The 20,750-nt window shown below is 30.8% G+C and overlaps 1 protein-coding gene across 1 annotated transcript; it reads right to left on the bottom strand.

Annotated features, from left to right (window-relative positions):
* Positions 1 to 448: 448 nt before the first annotated feature.
* Positions 449 to 16,625, bottom strand: LOC121131889 (xylulose kinase). Its single transcript, XM_040727288.2, has 7 exons — positions 15,940 to 16,625; positions 15,273 to 15,769; positions 14,928 to 15,043; positions 5,271 to 5,447; positions 2,417 to 2,517; positions 1,469 to 1,771; positions 449 to 1,224 (listed from the first exon to the last, which is right to left on the bottom strand). The coding sequence occupies exons 1-7, from the start codon at positions 16,462 to 16,464 to the stop codon at positions 1,165 to 1,167; spliced, it is 1,779 nt and encodes a 592-aa protein (XP_040583222.1). The 5' UTR covers positions 16,465 to 16,625; the 3' UTR covers positions 449 to 1,164.
* Positions 16,626 to 20,750: the final 4,125 nt, after the last annotated feature.

Here is a 20,750-nt window from a genome sequence, read left to right as displayed (position 1 = left end):
AATCTTGTATAGCTTTAATTAGGCTTAAATACAATGTAATGGCAAAATATTCACGTTTTTTATAGATAATCAATGTTTTACCAAACTAATTCAAATGGTAAACTGAGATACGTTATTATAATATTTTGTGGAAGGAATCCCTTTTCATACAAGACGTTTTGTGATGACTGATAGCAGGGACTTGACGGTACTGGGGCGATTTTAAGCTCCATATTGAGAACCAATACAACCCCAGTCTTTCAGTATCCTTCTCCAACCATCAATACAAAATATATCACAACCTCTACACGGCCTAAAAAATCGTTAGCAATCAAAATATGATATTGAATAATATATTTTCAAGGGAACCATTTTTATCAATAACCTTTTAGCCAGAGTACTATTGTTTAGGCTAGAGCTGAAAATAAAATGTTAAAAAAATAATGAATCGTGATGGAGACATGAAAAATAAGGTTATTCCACTCCCTTTTTATAAGTGGTTGTGGGTAATGGACGAGCATTCTACATATAATATGTGTGAATGTTGACTATAAATATATTGTACTATTAGTGCAGTATAAAGAAATATTACAGCGTGCGGCATACAAATAACATAAACAGAATATAAAATTTCAATCAATATAGTACATAAATATATAAAAAATACATAACAAAATATCATATTATAACTATTTATAGCTTCACAAACCACTTAAAATTGTTTGATTAATTCACCTTTTCAAAAACAAAGTAAGGGATATTGTTTTTACATACTTTTATAGTGAGTACATACATAAACATATTTCCTATTAGAAACAATAGATAAAATAAAATAAAACGAATCTAAGGCCATCACATCACAGGGGTTATTTCACAGTTAAAGATTTATTATTACTTATTTGTCTTTTTGTGGAAAGAAATGGTAATAAAATGGTATTAAAAAAATACAGTTATATTATTTTGTATTTTTGCATTTTGGATTATAAATAATGTTCTATTTCACTTTTATTATAACTATTTTAATGTGCCTATGTACAGATAGAAAAAAATATTAAATGCAAAGTTAATAATACGATTACTGCTTGGATCTACTTTTGTAAAAGATTTTAGTTTGTGCATGAACGATATTATGAGTCTTGGAGTGTATATAGTATGTTAACAAACAATAAAAGCAAATATGTGAGCTTAAGATGGGAAAATACGGGCTTCTAAGGCTTTATATTTCAATGCCATTGGATTGTATACCTATAAAAGAAAATGATTATATATATTAGAAGGTGATATGTAGTTATCGATATTGTTGTGTCGGGCCTTATTTAGGACAGAAGAATGCAGTCCCGTCCAGTTTAGTCCTACATATCAGTCCTAAAGCTGATAAAGTTCCGTCCTTGATGACGTCACTCAACTTTATTTCTTGGTTTTTTAATCAGTTCTAGTACTAAGGTCCGACACAACACTAGTTATTGAGATGTATGAATTAAAGGCTTACAGTTCCAGCATCCTTATTCGGTGTGCAAATGGGTTCTTCCTCCTCCTCTTCTTTTGATAGTTCCTTGACATAATCATTATCTTCGAGAGCCCCTCTTGTTTCTAGGTCAGATGACTTCTCCTCCTCTTTTCCTTCCTTCTCTGATGATGTCTCTTCAACAGAATCATGACCTGTTTGCTCTTGGTCAAAGGGGCTCTCCTCTTTTCTTTCTTTCCCTACTGATGCCTCCTTGACAGAAGCATTCTTTTTGAGAGCTGCAGATGCTCGTACACATGATCCAAAGGCAGCTGAATTCTTCAATCCCTGTTAAAATAGTAAATGATATGATTATCCCGAAAAGGTATAATGAGTAAATTGTGGAGATAAATAATAGTTTTAAGATTAGAAACGGAAAAATGGTTGGTGCTTCCCTTCTTTTTTGTTCTATCTTTAATAGATCGTCGTGGGGATAACATCTATCTCTCTGTGAATGATACATTCACGCCTACTTTTGGTGTCATTTAAAAAAAATAAAGATAATATATATAGTAAAATATAAGTGTAGAATATTTTTATGTACTAATTCTATAATAAATGTTGTAAATGGTGTTGTATCGGTCCTTATTTATTTGGTCTAGTCCAATCCAGTGTGAGGACCGGTCCTTATGACTCTCAATAATATAACTGTTTACAAAAATAATAATAAAGTTGTGTGACGTCATCAAGGACCAAAGTTTTTAGGACTGAACTGGACTGGAGTCTTCAGTCTCAAATAAGGACCCACACAACACTAGTTGTTGCCTGCTCTCTCTATAGTAGTAACATATTTTCTCCCTCTAAAATTATATTGAAGGCAGCTGTTATCAACTGGGGTCTTCATTCAGTAGTACACTATGATTCGCACACGCCGTCTCCTCGTGCTTTACGTAATTCCGAATAATTATACAGCTATAGCAGAGATTGACTTACTTGAGTGAAAACAGGAGAGTTGAAAACATCCGAAATAACTTGAAGAAGAGAGACATTGATGGATCCTCCTCCTGTCACCCAAACTCTTGATTGATGCGATTCTATACGGTTACACAAAAGTACACTCCATTATTATTTTTATTATAGGAAATAAAACGAGGGGCTCCTTGTAATAAATCAATTAAATGACAAGAAAGTAATCAAGTATGTATATATATTTATATATATATAGTATAGAAGAAAAAAAACCACCTCCAAGGTATTGGATATACAAAAATAAAAGAAGAAAAACTCGATAAACTAATCCTCTGACCTCTTTTCTTTCATTATCATGATTCACAATTAACTAAGGGTAAAGAAAATGTGTCCCAGCTGTTATTAGTTGGTTATGAATTAATCCGATAATGAAATATAGGTATGTATGTATGTATATAGCTCATTAAGAGCAGCACTTCTCAAACTTTTTAGCTCCTCTTTCTTTCCCTCATTCCAAGATAAACTCTATCAATGGAACGTGCACTCTCTTTCCCCTCTTCATTTTTTCGACCAACATCTATTAGTAGAGTAGTTAGAAAAATGAAATTTGAATTAAAACAATAGTGTAATAATTTCTCAAAAAATTAACTAGCTTTTTTTTTATCAATAGTTGTTATTTTAATAACGTAAAGGAAATAATTTAATTCCTTACACAATAGAGCATGACCAAATTAACAAAATATATTATCCACAAAGTGGTGTTACAGTTTGTAGCTGATTATTTGAACTAGTTATTTTATAAATGGGACATACAGTGAATAATTTTCACAACGTTCTATATAGGTGTGGTAACCACACCTATATATTTTTATTCAATACTATTCTCATTCAGGGAGTTTTAATATTTTACCGTACGACGGTGCCACTATCTGTCGCTTTGTTTACAAACTAAAATATGAATATGCCTATTGTTGTATTGGTCCTTATTTAGAAATGAGGACTGCAGTTCAGTTAAGTACGGTCCCATCCAGTCAGTCCCACTTTTCGTTCCTTAAAGAAGATAAAATCGATCCCTCATGACGTCAATAAGACGGGTTTTCCTTTTTTATTTATTCCATAATATAATGGAACTAAGTATATTACTAAGTAATAATATAATATGGTCGTATTAAATATATTTAATGTTTCTTATGTGGGTCAGATGAAGTTGTACTGATTAAGTATACATAAGTAAACATTACAGTATTACATTAACGCCATCTGACGGAGGAATGATCTTTGAAGTACATATAAATGAAGTATATTTCCTTCGACCGAGTATTTGAGTTCAAGATAATAAATTCTCCCTGGTGTCGTTCCATCGTATTAAATTGCATTATAATGAAAACAGGAATACTTTACGCTCATATTACACATCAAATATATCTAATTTGATTTAATAAGCCATCGTCATTTTTAGGGAAAATTCCAAATACCCACAGTTAAGAACCCGTCCTAAAATGGAACAAGACCGAATAAATAAGGACTCAAACAACACTACTCATGCCCTATTGTATTAATTCAATTTTCACTTTCATTTCATAACTATTCTACTCTAAAAAAGGTAGGGAAAAAGAGTGCGTATGAAAATTATGAAGATACAAATGTATTGCATGTTGTAATTATGAGTGTTTTAATAATCCTAAACTCATTATGAGTTATTTTTAATCATCGCAATATTTCAAATACTGTAAGCAACTTTGATAATTTTATATTATATTATTTTATCTTTTTTTTTTCCAAGCAACAAATCTTGACTAACTTTTAATATTAGGTGTAGTAAAAAGAAATCCATTATTTTTTTACAATAGATGACTTTATTAATGTGTATCTCCCATTATATAAGTACAATCGGCTTACGATAGATGGTGTTAGAAAGATAAGATTTCTTAATAAAAAAACTTTTGAGACAGTTTTGTGATTGCTTGAGTGCGCGTCACAGATGGGATCCAGCCAAGAGAAAATACCCCATGCTTTTGTTTTTCTTCGGGAAAGGATAAAACAATAGCCATGCAGCAAGAATGTAAATAGTGTTTATTGTCATGTAACAGCCTATCAGTTTTGGTTCCGTCAATTTTGTTCTGGCAATTTTGATGTCGAAGATACACCACACAGTGGAAGGCCAATTGTCAAAAAAGTGGATAAAATAAAGGAAATCGTGGAGTTCGACAGTTATCTAAGCACTGCTTTGATTGCCAAGGAGATAAAGATTAATGAAAAATTAAAAAAAACAAATACATTTACAACAATGGATTTCTTTTTAATTCACCTATTATAATAATTTTGTAAGGTACTACTTTTTTTTAAGAATAATATTTTATGACTGACTTTCACTTACAACAACTTATGATTTTTATCATTGTAATCCAAAGAAAAGATTCATTTTTCGTAAATTTTTTGTGCTTACAAGGTAATTTTTCTGATTAAAAAAAAAAAAATACAGAAACAATTCAACCATATTTTGAGTCTGAAAACATGTATCTACATGTGTCTGTTATTTATATCGTACAAGGCAATAAATAGTCTTATATCATGTAAATGATACATATAAAAAAATAAGATTAAAAATCACTTTATAGCCGCAGCGCATAAAATATACTAATTTCGGGTTATTTAGGTCAATTTCATATTTATTGGGCACTTCCATAAATAAAAAATGCGTTTCTTTTATTAAAAAAAAAAGTCATTCCATAAAAATAATGAACTAAATTATTTATTAAGAAAGGTATTTTTTTTATTTTTGTTGGAAAAAAATCAGGGCACTGACCCTGATAGAGGGAACGACTTCTACACCCGATGGCAAAAATGTATTGACTAATGAATAATACTAATTAGATACCTTTTCTATACCCCATTTTCTCTGCATGGATCTTTTTGGCAAGAAATTGACTTTCGACCAGAGCTCGAACCTCTGATTCCTTGGAGGCATAGCGTGACACACGCTCTCCCCCTTTATTAAAGCGAAACTCTCCTTTGATGGGTCCAGGTGTAATTTCTTCCGTATCAAAATATATACCTGTGCAAAAAAATAAAAATAAAAAGAAGAATTAATTCAATTTATATCATATATATATATGTTATAATATGTATGTACTACAAAAGTAAGAAATAGATGAAAAAAAAAAAAAATCGAATAAAAAAATAACTTTTTTATATTTGGAATATACAAATTTATATGGGTACACAGTATACATAGTATATACTATAGGTATATGTTATGTATCCCTTTCTGTGTAATAACATTACTCATAAATCTTGTTTCCATCAATTGCAATATGTGTATGTATGTATACTGTATATATATACGTAATACAAATACGTAAATATATACCATCATAAATAATGTTGGCTCCTAAATCATAGAATGAGGAGAGAGAAACTAGGAAGGAAGGATGCAGTTTCAATGGGAGTAAAAAAGTAAGTCGGCACTTACATTAGAGCGGGCTGATTTCCAACTTTTTTTGAATATAGATTATGGCTTTCGCGAAAAAGTTGTCATATTTTTTTAAAGTTCAAATGTTCAGGATCACATTACTCATAAATACATAATAACCATGTTATTTTAATAGATCAAAATGAAATGACAGATTCAATCTATACTTGGTAACTAGAATGAACAATGTTGAAATAAAAGAATACATTTTAAGACGAAGAAATTGCAACAATTTGCTTATACAAGTTACAACTTGTACGGAATTGCAACTTGAGCACAACATATATATAATAGAAGATATTCAAAATATTCAAGACACAAACTACAATATAATTTTTATTACATATCTCAGCCTTTCTTCCTAAAAGGAAAATGATCCGAAATTAATTATTAGGCAGCTAATTATTGGGCTATTCTTTACTTTACAGTAGAGATATGTTCAATGTTTAACATAATTTTATTCGAGTTTAACCAAACAAACTTCAGATAACTAATTATAAGAAGAAGCAAGAGTAGACAATGGAGAACTACAAAAAGAAATGGGATCGTACTAATGTTGGGTTTCGGTCTGAAAAACTCAAACCGGTCTGAGAACGTTACGATTTTTGCGGGGTCTAGATAATTCGGTCCTTTAAAGAATTTTGGCCTGGACCAAACTCAAGGAAAAATCCGGTTTGGATTGATCCCAAAGAAAAATTCGGTTTCCATTGCACTTAGAAAAAAATGTTCTGCATCAGACACATTTCACCTATTCTTTAGATAAAATATTGATGACGTCTCTTTTGTTTTAAAAATTTTAAGCATCGGAACAATGTCATATGAAGTTAAATGGGTTGTATAAATCATATTTGTTTAACTCATAAATCAGGACTGGCTATACAAAATTGGCCCATAGATTGAGGACAGAAAAAAATCCACGATTTGCACGATCAGCAGGGCATAACCTTAATAGGACACAAAATATACAGTGTATTTTGTTGTCAGCTGTCGATGTTTCTGCGTTTACCCCCTTAGCTATTGTTCTGAACGTTGATTGGTTGAATTAAAATGAGATCTTGGTACACTATGAACAATTTTTAATAACTATTGAGTAATAATTCCACATTTGTGAAGCCTTGGCCCCACATTGGTGAACTAACTACTGATTTTGGTCTTTTTTTTTTTTTTTTTTTTAATGTCCCATTTCGTATGAAAGAATGAGTCATACAATAAAGGTAACGACGTGTATTAAATCACTGTTTTGGACCAAAATATATGTCCAAATAAGTATAGAAAATAATCAATTAAGACCGAACCGAAAATAAAGTTTTAACACTGGATATGTGTAATATGTAATAATGTGTAATAATAAGACGATTAGTTGTGCGAAAAAAGAAGAAGAAGAGAAAAAGAAAAGCTAACAACAAAATATGTATAAACAAATATGTTTTCAAGAATTTAAAAAAGTGAAGAGTAGAGTTCAAAGGAAAACTTTCATCTTGGAGAGGAGATAAAAAATAATACAAAAACGGGACCAATTTCCTCTTCCTATTAGACCAATATAATTCGGAAATAGTTGGAGGATTATACATACATATATGTACATATATACGTATGTATTTGTAGGCATTAAATATTAAAAGGATATAGTTAAGTTTAATCAAAGTTGTATTTATGAAAGTTTGTGATATAAATCATCTTAATTGATATGAAGGGGGGGGGGGGATAGCTCGAAACAAATTGAATGAATCCCTTTTATAACTCAATATATGCACGCACAAGAATAGATTTAATACATGTTTTATTCAAATATAAATTTGTTAAAAACTAGTTGTCTCTACTATCCTTCCATCCAAGAAAATCCTCTCTTCTTCATTTAGGGGGCTTATGCATTACTCAACTTAATGACGTCCATTTACTTAATTCTAAATGATATGTATAATAAATATGCAAATTAGGTAACCTCTTGCAGAGAAGATATTATGTTAATTCATTCAATTTATGTAGAGCATCCTTGAGTATATATTTAGAATACATACATATTTTGTCCTTAGTGTTGAGTTTTGGTATGAAAATCTTAAAACCGGTTTGACTTTTAGTAGAACAAAATAAAATTCGGTCAAGATTGGTCTCATTTAAAATTTTGGTAAAAAATTATTCTATAAACTAATTTTTGATGACGTCATGTGTGATTTAAAATGGTAAAAATCAACCTCCAATGACGTGACAGAAAATTAAATGTGTTGCATAAATATAAATCAGGATGAGGGAAAATTTTATTCTCGGTTCGGTTTATTTTTTCTATTCCGATTATGACCGATATTTCGGTCCAGACCTCGATCTCAGACAGTAAACGGCGTTACTTCACGTACAAGAAAATATATAGCATATTTTCTTGTAAGCTGTCGATTTTTCCGTCCCCCCCCCTTAATTAGTGTTCTGAACGTCAATTGGTTGAATTAGAATTAGCTTCATTGAAGCTGTAAACAATGCCCAATAACTATTGTACGATAATTCCATAGTTGGGAAGAATTGGCCAACCACCAACTGTTTTTGGACCTTTTTTTTTTGTTTCTTTTCAGACGAAAGATTGCGTGGTACAATAAAGGTAACAACATGATATAGTGAGACTCAAAAAATTGTTCCACAATTTGAAAAACGATTAAATTTCAGACCACTCAGAACAAGTGTTGTGTCAGTCATTATTTATTCGGTCCAGTCCAGTCTTAGGACCGGTCCTTGGAATTTATCATACAAAATATCAATAGTTTATTAAGCCAAATAAGATATATAAAATATGTATTAAGATTTTTGCACCTATCTTGCAAAAATTTCTTATTTTTTATAATAATACCAACATATTAACTATATTGTTTCTTAGTTATAAGTATATTTTATTCTATTATATAACGGAATAATTAAAAAGAGGGGGAAAAAACCACCTCATAGACGTCACGGCGGATCGATTTTACCTTCTTTAAGGATCAACAAGTGGGAGACTGGACTGAACAGGATGAGGAAAAAATGAACCAATAATAAAAGCCTAGTCACGTGACTCGGTCCAACATCAGTATGCGGACTGAAGACGTAGACCACAAAAAAAGAAGCTTTTAAAATTTTACAACCGGCCTGCAGGGATATGGGAATGCCCTATTTGGAAATTGTAACGAAATGAGTTACCATATATATTATTTTTAAAAAGGTGTGTGACGTCACATGTAGGTCCTGACAGCGGTCTATCGACTCAATCAGTTTAGACCGATATATATTCGGTCCGGTTCATTCAGTGCAGACCGACCCAACACTACGTATTGGGGAATAACTGGCCCAGAATTGGGTAACTACCAATTGATTTAGGACCTTTTTCTGTTTCTTTCCAGATGAAAAGTTGCAAGATACAATAAATGTAACGACTTGATTGAACTTGAATTAAATTTAATCCAATAATTAATTATTGAAAAAAGAATGGATGAATACTTAATAACCGTTTTACTCTCATAGTACCATCAACTAAAAGATAATGTGTCTAAAATGTTCCTACATTTAGTTTAAATATATCTGTCATCATAATAAGAGTCCCTGCTAATGACTCGAGTGTATCTCACTTACACATAAGTTTATTTTATCTATGCATATTATCAGTTGACTCTGTTAAGATATTTAACAGTAATTGAGTATAACCTAGTCCAACTTTTGGGGATAATGATGTCATTGGCTAACTACCACTTAGTGTAAAATCTTTTTTCTTTTTCTTACAGGGTGAAAGGTTGAGATATGCAATGCTAATTGCTATATGTAAGGAAGCCTCTTCTATACTTATCCTGGGATCTAACTAAGAGGGATGAAGCACGCCTCATAATCCAAAATGGCTCTGAGGAAAAAGAAATAATTTTGTTCTTTGATTTTTCCTTATTTGAATATGCTCCCAAGGAGAAGGTGAGTTTTCAATTAAACATTAAGGATTTATTAATTATTATAATAATAAATGTATGATTTAAGATACGATGGTCAATAATTGCCAGAGGTGGGAACTTGGACTCGAGACTTGCGACTCGAGTTGAACTTGAGTTCATATTTTGGAGACAATCTCACAATTAAAGACTGGAGACTTGACTTGCACTCCATAGCTAGGTCTTGCGACTCGTCTTGGATTCCAAAGTTAGTATATTGCGGACTCAGGAAAAACGTTAACACTATGGATCCATATATTTTAGTATGGACTTGAAATAAGCTTGAATTACATCAGAGGAATCGATGAAAATATTCAACGACTTGGACATGACTTGAGATTCGAAGTGGACTTACTGTATAAAGACGTTTTCCATACTCAGATTAATGCTGTGTCGTAAGCTGTAGGAGTGGAACCGACACACATAAATCTTAGGAGGTTATAACTAAGAAAGATATAGTACCGCGTCAATCTTTGTACCCAAAACACACTCCTTAATCTTACGAAAGGTGAAATAAAAATTTGGAATCTTCTGAGGAAAGATGCAGTAAATAATTGGAATTATTAAATGAAGAAATAGACGCGCTTCACGCCTCCAACTCAACAGTTTATCAGACATCCAATTTATATTGTTTTATGAGTAAGAACTTTCTTTTTATCCTGATTAAAATTATAAGAAGCTTCCAGTGACAAAGTTGCTGTATTTCGTGAGTTAAAATGTTCTAAAGATTATCGATGGAATTCATAACGTTAGAGCTCATTTGAAAGTTATTCTTAGGTAAGAAGACTATAATGTGGAACCAAAAGAGATGATTACGAAAATTGAGAAATTGATTTCTTCTGATGTCTCGTATACCAAATACTAATAAGAAAAATTTAAGCTCTAGTTATAAGCTATAGTACCTCTGTTAATGAGCAAGAAACTAGGAAACGCAAAAGCCATAGTGATGATCCTGGAGCAAATAGAAGAGTGAATAAGCTGTTATTATTTAAATGGAGTCTTGAATGTACTATTATTGGTTTTAATTGGCTTATATAATACTAATAAATTGTTTTCAACATTATAGATATAGTTTTATTGAAGTCTTATACTTGTTTTAAGAACATAATTTCCATGCATATTAAGATACTTCACTTTGTTCTTTGGCTTGTCTCCAAATCCTGCCAAATATCAAAGATTTATTTATTGTAGGTTTCCCCTCAGCAAAAAAGAGGTTATGTGATTTCAATGTCCGTGCTTCAGCCCTCTTCATTATATCCCAGACCTATCTCATAATTAGATAATATAGTAGAAGTGGGGACCTGGACATGACTCCGTATTTTGAAGACTTGACTTGGACTCGTAAGCTAAGACTCGAGACTTAACTGGACTGGTTACTCTTTTTTAACAAATTTTCAATAATTTATAAAAATGTCTTTCATAAAATTTTTATTAATGAAGATACTCTTGAGTCCACTACTTTTGATTTATTACAACTAATTTATACTAGACCCAAGAAAATGATTAGGATTCTATACAACAAATAAATAAATATGAACATAAAATGACTTGCAAAAAAAAAAGAAAAAAGAAGGACTTCCTCCCACCTCTGCTATAAAGTTAAATTATGCTATAAATAATTAATATAACATATATTAAATATAGGAAGACAATTGAGATAATTCCATTGAATGTATCTCCAAATTTGACAATTATCCAGACTTTGAATCATACAGAAATACTAATTACTCAAGGGAGAGAAAAAATATTGATGACATTGGCAAATGAGTATTAAAAACTCAGCTCTACACCGATCTCGGATAAAACAATATTAATATTATTTTCTAAGTAACATTTGCCAAATTATATTTAAATAAGGAATGAAGTAGAAGGTCAATTCTTTTATTTTATAAGAGGGCACTGTTGTATTGTATACTGATCTACAAATATTCACCTTATTAATATTAAAACATTTATAGCTACAGTTCAAATAAAACATACAATCAGTACAGGCACATGTAAAAATAACTTTTAACTTTTGGTGCCGTCGCAATAGTTTGCCGGATTAGGTATCCTACTGCAGTCCGTCCCTTGAACGTGTATATGAGGTGATAAGTGTCGGCGTAGGAGACAATGCCCAGTGATAAACTGAACCAAGGTGTTCAGTTTTCCTTTCGAAAAATCTAAGAGATGCTTCCACGTCCCAAGTCTAACTCTTGGGAGCATCGCACGGCTTTTACGGCAATAGTCAAGGTTCAACCAAAGTGTCCGCTATTTATCTATATAATGGGCAGATACCTTCTTCCTAAGAGATGATTGAGGGATTCCCACAATTTGGGTAGGAGGTTGATCCAGAGCTCCAGCTTTGGTTAGCATATCAGCCACCTAATTTCCAGTGATATTACTGTGACCTCTTACCCAGCAGAGGGAGAGAAAGACCTCACTAGCTAAGGACCTCAAAAGAGTTTTCGTGTCTCGAAAAAGGCAACTCTTTGTTTCAAATGACCACAATGCTCCAATTGCTACTTGAGAGTCTGACCAGATACAAAAACCTCTATTCACCTTATTTAGTGTAAGAAACTTGCCGAATTTATTGTAGAATTGATTTTCTTTTTAGGGGATATCGAAAAGTAAGTATGTAATATTCAGTTCAGTAATAAGATAAAGTCCTTGTAAACAAAGTAATATGTAATAAGTAACTAATTACTGAAATAAGTAATATTACCCAATACTGTTCATAACTATTTGAACATAGTATTTTAAACGTAGGTTTTAGAAAAGGTTATTGAATATGTCCTTAAAAAAATATTTGTAAATATGAAAAAAGTGACTAGTGGCGCATTTACTCTCGGCCCACGAAATGTGCTCAATTTAAGTTAAGGTCAAACAATTAACTCAAAGAGCTGGAAAAAAATTATTTAAATGTTCCCTAATAATCCCTTCTAAATGTTGAACAGTGTGTAAATATACAAACAAGTAAATTAGGAGAATTGAAGCCAATAAATTAAGGCGTTAACAAACGCTAATTAGAACCTCAAAAAATAAAGAAAAATTAATGGATAGTTTATCAGAATGAAGGAAGTGTATTTGTTTATCATAAATGAAATTCAATACATTTTGATTATATTCATACAAATCAATTTCCTGCTTGTAAAGTTGCTCAAAATTATGCAATGTAGTAGATAAAAGTGACCTAACTATTACACAATTTGCATAGGTGTATAAATTTTATTTAATCAAACAGTACATAGCTACTTCCGACTCTTGAAGAAGAGATTATTATTGAGTATTTGTGTTTTTTGTAGGTTTGGGGAGCTAAAATTTTATTAAACGTTAAGATTGCACTTCCTATATGATTATAATTTATATTTGGCACAATTTATTTTTAATTGAAGTTTGATATCTCATTCTAACTGTTTTATGAATCAGATTAGTGGTTCTTAAAATGGGCTCCAGGGGACCCTTGCGTTCTTTAATAGACCTCCTGGAGCTCCAAGAAAAACATTTCCTGAACGATATTTATTTTATAAAATTATCATAATCTGGGGTTCTTCAGGAAAGTTTCTGAACCAAAGTAGTTGGTTCCATCTCAAATAAAGTTTGAGAAACTCTATATTGGATACCTTAATCATCTAAAATCCCAATTAAATAGGTTTATTTTTTGCAAAATTGGATACCAAGTTTCAAATATGAGTAGATTTTTGATGTGTAGAAATAGGTGGTAAGACACTTTGGCGAAAACCTTATTGACAAAAACGAATAGTCGAATGATCATTTTGCCCAAAGTAATAGTAAAAATATTTGATGATGATTTGTACAGCAATCTAATGTAATAATAAACTCGACTACTCCAATGACATATACATTTTCATAATTATTGAGTCAGAGATAACCTCTGTAGAGACAAGAGTCAATCGGGACTTGATCAGGTACATAGTAACTCCAACGCATTCGATATAAATAATTGATCCATTCGCATTGTCCATTTAATCTCAATCAATGATTGATTTACTCCTTCTATTCTTGTAACATTTTTTTCTGTTACTAATTTATTTATTGGGTAATTTTCATATTTCTTTGATACAACAATTTTAATAGCGGTTCGAGTCAACTGTTAAAGCATCCTTGGAATGAAATGAATCAATTATTAATCCATCAACATTTAATCATTGCAATTTGTAACAAATAATTAGACATTTTAAATTTTGAGTAACATGAATGGGAATCATAATGACATAGTATGGCAGTTTGTATCATCATCAATGGTATACATATATAATTTTTTTCGGCAAAATGGCATTCGACAATAATATTTTCCGCAAAGTGTCCGTGCATGGTGGAAATAAGAGATTCCTGAGAAATTTAAAGTCTAAATTTTTCCTTTAGTTTTCACATTTTTGCGAGCACAATTGCACAAAGAATAACGAAACTTTAATTCCCAAAAAAATGTTATAAAATTATTGGAAAAATATGGATTTGATTATAACTTTCTTTGTTTACTCAAAGTTAGGTGCTACAATTACAATATTTCTGTAGAAAAAGTAGCACAGCAATCAAAAAGGCCATAAGTATAAGCTTAATTAACTAAGTTATAATCATAATTAAATTAGATTAAGGGTTGAATAACAATAAGAAGTAAGTTGCTAAATAATAATTAAATATGTATATGGTATAGTGAAAAAAATTAGGATAAAAATAATACCATTGGAATTATATAACTACGTGTACACATGAAATACTAGTAAACAACAAGAAATAGGTAAAGTGCTATACAATAGTTTATTTATCTTCGAAGACAATTTGACCATATAACGCTACTACAAAATTTAATTAATTTTGAAAAATGACATTTAGAAGACGCTTTAAGATTACAGAAACCAATTAATTTCTTGTTTTGTTGTTGTTCTACGAAAAATCAAATATTATTTTTTTATCATAAAGTTATATGCCATTTTTGATTTTGCAAAAAGATATTTAATATATCTATCTATCCTAAATATAAATTGACAAATATTTACATTCAAATAAGCATTAAAAAAATCGGAATAGTTAATATGGAAATTGTTTGAAACAAATATTAAAAACATATATAGGTATACTTTGGAGTTGACTTCCATCCAAACAAATATATAGAGGAGTGATAGAAAAACCTTACCTATATTCCCAAAATTTCCTCGTGGAGAACTGTTGAGAAGCTGACTAAAGATATCCCAAGAGCCTTCGGCACAGCTATCCCGGATCTTTTCTCTTGTGAGGGATCCATTCTTATAACTAAATTATAAGAAAATTACTTAATAATAAATGCATTTATACTAATGATGGATAAATATAAATCAGATAAATTCTTTCAAGCAATGAACATACATGCTTAGTAAAAAAAAGTGAGATCTCCCACAAAGATTAACAAAAATATTAGCAAAAGGTAATGGCAAATAAATATTTCTCATCCACTCCTAGTAGTTAATATGAAGAATCTATGTTGTTTTTTTTAAATACTCACCAAATTAGCCCCATATATAAGGGATCCTCTTTAGTAGCCCAAGGACTTAACCATACATGACCATAGACTTGAGGGACTGGCTCTTTCAATGCTATAAATACTGTATCCGATGTACCAAGAGAAATTCCAATATCTCCTGGTTTCATGCGAGTAAGTCCAGCAAAGGTAGAGGGATTATCTCCCGTAAATGCAACTACCTTTGTTTCTGGATGGAATCCAAAACGTTCTGACATGTAGTTACTTACATTTCCAAGGATTGTTCCTGAGGGCACTGGCGCCGCTCCCAGTTTGGGTATTAAATCCTCTACGCCTGAGGCTTCAGCAACTTCTAGCGACCATTTTTGTGTATTTATATCCAAGAGATTCATGCCCCCAGCATCAGAATAATCAATGGGAGCATAGTCTCCGAGAAAGAGTGAAGCCGCGAATGAGCTGACTAAAGATATCCTCTCAGTGTGATGGAATGCTTCATTTTTTTCATTGAACAATTTAATAAGCTGAAAATAATAATAAAAAAATATATAATCAATGATGAATTAAAACAAGATTAACAAACAGATACGCATTAAAAAAACATACAAATGTAATCAATTCAATTACGATTTCCACAACTTAAAATGTACATGGGAAAATTAAATTATGTATTATGATATATAAGAGCAGAGACCTGATTTAATGTAAATCGTTCAAAAGCCCTAGAGCCTGTAATGGCGCTCAACTTATCCGGCCCACCGATACGTTCTTCTAAGAACCGGCATTCTTTACCAGTAGAAGAGTCCATCCAAACCGGACTATCTAGGATGGAAAAGGCTTGGGCCAATTCTTGATGTAAAAAAGATGAAGGCGAAGCATTTTTGAGAAGATTCCGAGCACCTTTTCGCCAAAAAACAGAGCCATGTTGTTGTGCAGAACCACTTATTGCCTTGATTTCCTCAAAATCCACGCCTAAAATCCGTATTTTCTCCATCAGTATATCAAGAGCCTTCACCCACATGATAGTGGGAGCAGTAACTGATGTTTTTGACTCAGATCGTCGAGAAATGACACCTCCAGAAGTACGATATTCCGTCAATTCCGTATCAAAGTGAACAGAGGTTTCATGAAGGATCTTTAAAGACTCATCTGTGATCACTGCCTTCACTTGTTGCGTTGAGAAATCAAAAGCAAGATATAAAGAAGGCTCTTCCTCCATGGTTTGTCGATCAGATCCCCTCTAGCCGGATTAAGTATCATGGAATCTGAAGCTTTTCTTTGAAGAAGAACTAGAAGTAGTTCAACCACTTCGGAACTGTTATCTATTTTTCTACATATAAATGACGTCATAACGCGCACTCTTTTACGTTTCACAAGTAAAAAGTGGCAGTTAGCTAAGTGCCCTGGTAGTGGTTCATTTTTGTACAAGGTAAAAATATGAAATAATTTATAAATGATATTATTTACACTTAGGTATGAATTATGACAATTTCCCCTGCCGTATTCTTATATAAACAATTACCTAATTATAATATGAACATACGTGTATTTATTTATTATCGCGTGGACATAAAAATATGAAATCAGCGATTAGTTCAATTATAATATGTTAATTTGTATTAAACATATTTCATATGTAAAATCGCGTTCCTTTGAGGAAACAATTTCCTTGTTTTATTACAAGAGCAGGTATGAACTATATGCGGAAACAAACAAATTGATTTTATTTATAGGAAGGCTTTTAATGGCCCAATTTGTGGAAGATATGTCATGGTTTTGCTTTATTTTCGTTTATAATAAAAAACTTCATGAATCAACATAAAATAAAAAGAAAAAATATGATTCAGGAACAAAATACAAATATTGCTGTAAATTATAGAAATATTTTGTAAAAATAATCAAATGAGTTGTAATTATTTAATATTTTATAATTTGAAAAAAGAAAATTGAATATTTAAATCATAATAATTAAATTCTATATAAAAATATTTTATATTTTGTCATATATGAAATAAAGAAATTATATCGTTCACTGAAAGGTTTCGTGTGTACCATTATTATTTTAAAACATTCCGTTATTTCATTCTCCCAAATTATGTTCAGGATAATAAAAATTACGGTAAATAATGTGTGAGATCATGGGCAGTGTGTAAAACTTGCCGAGAGGATGGAGGGACATGCTGTATGGCCCTCCAGATTTACACCGTGGCGTATAGACAAGGCCGTATTTAACGCGGCAAAGATAAATGTGCGGGCCCTTTTCTTATTTCCAATTTTAAAATTTGATTGATTTTTAAAAATAATTTCACTTTTTTCTACATTAAAATGTTTTTCTTTTTTTTAAAATGAGTGCCACCATTTAATAAATAGTATTTTTCATGATTTTTGTTGTAAATTATATTATATTATATTTTATTTATGGAATGACTTTTTTTTAAAGAAAATAATTTTCTATTTACTTTTTTAAATTGACCTTTTAAAAAAAGATAATAGCTATATTTTTTTAATAAACTTGGTTTATATTTATATAGGTATTTTAAATTATACCCATCGGGGAACTCTCAATCGAGAGGGGAGGCTGTGGCAATTTCCCTATATTCCTACTTAAGAATGACTGTGGGCGTACATAGTGATATGTCGAATCTATAATAATTAATTAATTTATCATCTTTTCCCAGGACAATGTGTAAGAATGAGAAAAATAAGTTGAACTTAAGTTATATGCAGGGATTCAAGTCCATAATATATGTCTTAGAAAGCGGGAACGGTTTTTTTCTAATTGGCAATCTGAAGATGGTTTTTTCCCCAACCCTTTTATCATTATTATTTCATTGTTGAAGACAGAACATCTAAGTATACAGTAATAAATAGTGCTCATGAAACATAGAGAGTAATGCTGAGGAGTGATAAATGGAATTCCTTGTAGAACTTGGAGTAGAATTAAAGATCGACATTAGAGTAATTATTATTGCTATATAATGAGTGGAATCACTGTTTGTTTCCTTCCTCTGCCGGCATATAAGAGGGGCTTATTCTATAACCAAAAATTATTTTTTGGAACTCAAGGAGACTATAAAGGGGTTTGAGTTATAAATCTAAAAGTGATTAGCATCTCAAAAACAACTTTAAAAATAAGAACATTTTCTAAATTTATTGAAAATCAAAAAAATAAAAAGAAATCGGTGAAAATAGCAGTTTCGTTTTTTTGTTATTTTCAATTGCAAAAAAATGCGTTTCCAATTTAATATTAGATTCTTAGATTTAATAAATTTTGTAAAAATGTGTCTGCAAATTCGTTTGCATATAAATATGACACATAAAAATTGATGTTTAACTGAAGTATCTGTCATTTTCTGAATATTTTTTCATTTTTTTTCGGGTTTTTCATCAAATTCAATTTTTGAGAAGAAATGCCATTGAGCGAAGCATTTTGGACATACAATTTGAAACCCAATCAGTTTAATAAAGTATTTTCAATTTTATGAACATTACCTAATATTTTTTGCTATATTTGCAAAAATGAACCAGTTATCGAAGATTATTTTTCGACAACATTATTCTCCATAACTTTTTGGATTTTTTAAGTACGAAAAAAATCTTGGTAGGTTTGTGTTCCTATTTACAATGTCAATAAATTTTAATACGTATTTTTTTACAAAATTAGTACAAATCAGTTTTTTGAAATTTTCTTCTCAAATTTTGCTTTGGTAATATTTTTTTACAAAAATAAAAGATGGACTTCTCATCTATAATTTATGAATTTAATGATCAAAATTTATTAATTCATTTAGAAGACTTACTTTTATCTGATAATTTTTTCTTTTTCTAGCAGAATTATTTTGGCTTTTCATTTAATAAGAAAAAATTACAAACAAATTGTACATATTGTACAAGATATTTTATATAAAAAGTTATTAAATTTGTAATTATGTTAAATTTAGTTGTCATTATCCAAGACAAATGTTCTTTTTTTAATTAAATTATTTACAGGAACAGCAAATACATGTCTTGTATTCTTAAATTTAAATAATGGGTTTCTTATACAGTATTTACTTGAAAAAATTTCTTTAATGTTTGATGAAGATGAATTGTAGTAAAGTATATGACGTCATTTGGTCTTTTGATCCCACCTCTATCCATGGCATCCAAAAATGAATTTAATATATAATCCGTCCCAGTTTCATTCACATAAATAAGATCATTTTCTGATGAACAGACCAATTCGACACAACATTTTAGTTGTAAACATTTCATTATGGTGAGGCTAGAAATCCGCTAACGTAATAAATTATATTTTATATTCTGGTAATTTCATGTACGTCTGAAAAATCATTCACTCATATGTTTTTGAATCATCTTCAACGTATTGAAACGAAGAGTTGAATGGGAAAATTTCTTTTAATTAACTTAAGGACCTAATGTTCATTTTCAATAAGGATCTAATTCATTTTTTTTTTCACTCTCAAAAAAATGTCTACAGATGAAGAAGCAATAAACACCACCAAGTTGACGATACCAAATGATTTGATGTAACTTTGCATTTCTCTGTTATTTTTGCCATTATGATTTAAAGCCTCTATTATTGATTCATAAAATATTAACTGATTAGTTAACTTTTGTTTTTTTCTATAGGATGCGGATGAATTACTTCATAAGTTAATTTTTGCGTGTATTTAATGACCCTGATTATTTCCTTTTTAAAGATAAGTTTAATGTCGTCTTATTTTGCTGTATAAGTATTTTTGTCATCTTCAAAAAATGGGAAGTCGAAATTTCGACGGCATAAGAAATTATTATAGAAATTTTTGAAAATATGAACTGGGTCAACTATGAATATTTTTTCCCCTATCATTTTAAAAGGATTTTTTAACATAGGGTGCCTTAATTGATAATTTGACGAAGTATAGTTATAGGAATATATATATAATATTATCTACTTTATTTCATCCGATATAATGAATGAACTGGAATAATATTTTTTGTACAACTTGTAAAATATCAAAAAGAGTGAGTGCATCCTCCTTTAGAGCGATCCTTGGGAATTTACAGAGTAATTCGCGTCATTATAATTATTTTTTGGTGCAAAATAAGGTTTGAGGTTACATCTTAAGTAATGTTCCGATACATGTCTTGTTTTTCTTGCTCATTGTTCTAATTTGATCAAAATTGGACGAAAAATGAGTGAACAGGAATAACAAAGGCAAAGGGTTTCGGATTATCTTGATACGGATGTTGATCCAAAAAGAATTCCAGACATTGTCGGCTTGACTGTGAGGACAGTCCGGAACATCAGGATGGCCAAAGAGAATGGAAAAGGGGTCAAAAGGAAGGCAGGAAATGGAGAAAATGATTTGAAAGGAGATGAAACATTTCTCAAGTCCCTGGAGGGCAAGATCAATGAAGATCAACAACACCAATGCGCCGCTTGGCTGACGAGTTCAATGTGAACGAGATCAACGTCCGGAGGGTAGTTCATGATGACCTCGGCCTTAAGTCCATTGTCAG

This window comes from Lepeophtheirus salmonis, chromosome 1 (assembly GCF_016086655.4).
Source record: "Lepeophtheirus salmonis chromosome 1, UVic_Lsal_1.4, whole genome shotgun sequence".
NCBI lineage: Eukaryota > Metazoa > Arthropoda > Copepoda > Siphonostomatoida > Caligidae > Lepeophtheirus > Lepeophtheirus salmonis.
The sequence above is the reverse complement of the archived record's forward strand: the minus strand, read 5'-3'. Positions and strand labels throughout refer to the sequence as shown.